The sequence below is a fragment of the Stegastes partitus genome, unplaced genomic scaffold (genome assembly GCF_000690725.1).
Source record: "Stegastes partitus isolate 25-593 unplaced genomic scaffold, Stegastes_partitus-1.0.2 Scaffold1580, whole genome shotgun sequence".
Taxonomy (NCBI): domain Eukaryota; kingdom Metazoa; phylum Chordata; class Actinopteri; family Pomacentridae; genus Stegastes; species Stegastes partitus.
In genome coordinates this window covers 88,634-91,102 of record NW_007579311.1, presented here as the reverse complement: position 1 = coordinate 91,102, position 2,469 = coordinate 88,634, and the positions used below count along the sequence as shown (strand labels likewise).

The following is a 2,469-nucleotide window of genomic DNA, read 5'->3' as shown; positions in this document are numbered from 1 at the left end:
GTGTGTGAGTGTGTTTTTGTGTATGTGACCTCACCCCAAGGCTGTATGCGCCACTGTATGCCCCAGGAATGCCACAACTCCCACTAGCGGCCCCAAACGTTTTCTCTATCTGCCCTCAGATCAGCCTGTGTCTGCCGTGTGTGTATTAGGGCATTAACGAAGGTTTTACTCTGAGCCAGAGTTGCATTTAAATGCTGTGTTTCAGTAAATTAACTTCTGTAAAGACAGAAAGTGTTTTCAAGACCAGCCAAAATCTGCATTAAGAATTCATTGAAAACATCGTGCCTCATGTTTAATGGAGCTGCAGGGACAACTGTGTCAGGATGTTTTCTATTTAAATATTAACACTCTGAACTCAAAGCAGTTTCCAGGTGTTTTTGTTTTGCTCCTCACAATGTTTTCCTCACTGTAGGCTCATTTTTCACTGCAATGTAAAGTCTTGCACCTCTATGGAAACAGCACAACCATAGCTGATGGTAGGGAGAACTCAAAAGTGTATTTTGTGCAGTATAACACAGTTAGAATGCCATAAATCTTTAAAAATTAAAAAGCAAAAGTTGATTTTGTCATTAATTTTCTTATTTATTACACAAAAAAATGAAAGCGATCAGCATATACAACATTTTTCCAAGTGCCACAACTACATACTACAGATATTTGCTCCTCCACACAAACAAATTATGTTTAAATGTATATACCATAGACATTTTACCACTTGCATTTTCAAATTGTTTCCATAGTTGCCCTCTGTCTGCTTGGTATTTCAGCCCAATTCAGCAGAAAAGATCCTGAATTTTTGTCGCATGACTGTTGATTAGTCGCTAACAGTTTTCGCGGTTACACCAAGGAGCACCGAATTTTTAGTTTTTTACAGAATCTAGTCAGAGCAATAGGTTTTATTTTTAGTGAATTATGACATGAGACACGTAGAATGAAGTGATTCTGATGAAATATTATGATTTCAGGGTTCGATTTGGTTTAGTTCCCCGACGGAATGCCAAGTCACAGATGGGATCACTGGAAATTTGAAATCCTGACAAAGTCTCTGTTTTTACAGCTTCTGGCTCTAATAATTGGTGTTATTTCAGTGATTTTTTTTTTTTTAAATCACATGTTTTAGATTTCAGAGGGTTGATACAGCTTTACCACATGAATCACTATGTTCAGTCTTATGTACTGCAACGTTAATCTTGTCATATGTCCATATCATTTAGTGAAGAGATATGTGTCCATCTCGCCCTCCTGCTTCCACTATCAGTACCTCCCTAAGGCAGTTTTACTTTCCGCTATTGTTCCTCTCATCCTCTCTCATCCTTCTCTTTGTGTCCCAGCTCTGGTTCGCCTTTGTGAACGGGTTCTCTGGCCAGATCCTTTTTGAGCGCTGGTGTATAGGCCTCTACAACGTGGTGAGTATCCGTCCTCGGTCACTCTTTTAGATTTCTCCACTCGCTCCCTCAGTCTCGCCCCCACTCCCACTTTCCCTTATATTTATTGACGGCTCTCGCTCTATCTCTTAATCACCTGCTTTGTCTTCTTATCACTGCTCTTTCTTGCATGCCAGAGATGTTTGCATGTGTGCGCGTATGAGAGCGTATGTGTTCTGACTGCAGACGTCTGACTGCAGATGCCTTCAGGCTCCCCCTTTGTTTTTTTTAAACATCATCTTTTCATAGTTAACACTGATTGTCCAGCTACTTGAAGTGCATGTGTGCGTCCACGCTGCCTCTGTCGTCCTGTGATTTAATGACTATGTATATCTTCTCTGTGCTGCAGATATTTACTGCACTGCCTCCGTTCACTCTGGGGATTTTCGACCGGCCGTGCAGCCAGCAGAACATGCTCCGCTTCCCACAGCTGTACCGAATAACCCAGAACGCTGAGGGCTTCAACACCAAGGTACGCTCACAAATCTGAAATCAAAGCGAAATCTGTCTTTCTTTNTGTCTTTAAGATAACACGATTAAAACCCGGCTGGTTTTTAGGGTTCAGGGGGTTAAATAAAAACACTGTGGTTGACCCACTATGTTGATAGTAAAATAAAGTATTTGTATCCCTTTGTCTATTATGACAGAAACGTCTCCTCATGTGCTAATTACTGTGGAGCCGTGTCTTTTCTGTGTCTGTCTCTCACATTGACACATTCTGTCACTTTCACTGTTTGCAGTGTTTATCTCATTGCCCCGGGGCATCTTGCACAACTTATCTTTATCAGCGAGCCTCAACTGTCTCTTCTCTCAGTCACACTCTTGATATACACTGTGTTCCACTTCTGTCTTTAGTATTCTCTTCTTTTTTTTTCTCCAAGTAAAAAAACATTTCTGTCTTGTGTCTACTTTTTTGTGTTGCTAGTTCTCCTACCTAGAGAAGCTCCTGTTGGTCCACGGAGCATGGAGCTACAACCGGGTCACGAAGTGCATCCTCTACTGTTTCTATAAGAATGTGGTCCTCTACATAATAGAGGTAAGAGCT

General features: G+C 41.2%; 1 protein-coding gene across 1 annotated transcript in view; it reads left to right on the top strand.

Moving 5' to 3' along the window:
- Window positions 1–2,469, top strand: part of atp8a2 (ATPase phospholipid transporting 8A2) — a 57,688-nt gene that overhangs the window by 40,068 nt on the left and 15,151 nt on the right. The window contains exon 27 of the mRNA XM_008300737.1: window positions 2,350–2,460. Coding sequence (XP_008298959.1) covers window positions 2,350–2,460 — 111 coding nt within the window. The remainder of the gene's footprint in view (window positions 1–2,349; window positions 2,461–2,469) is intronic.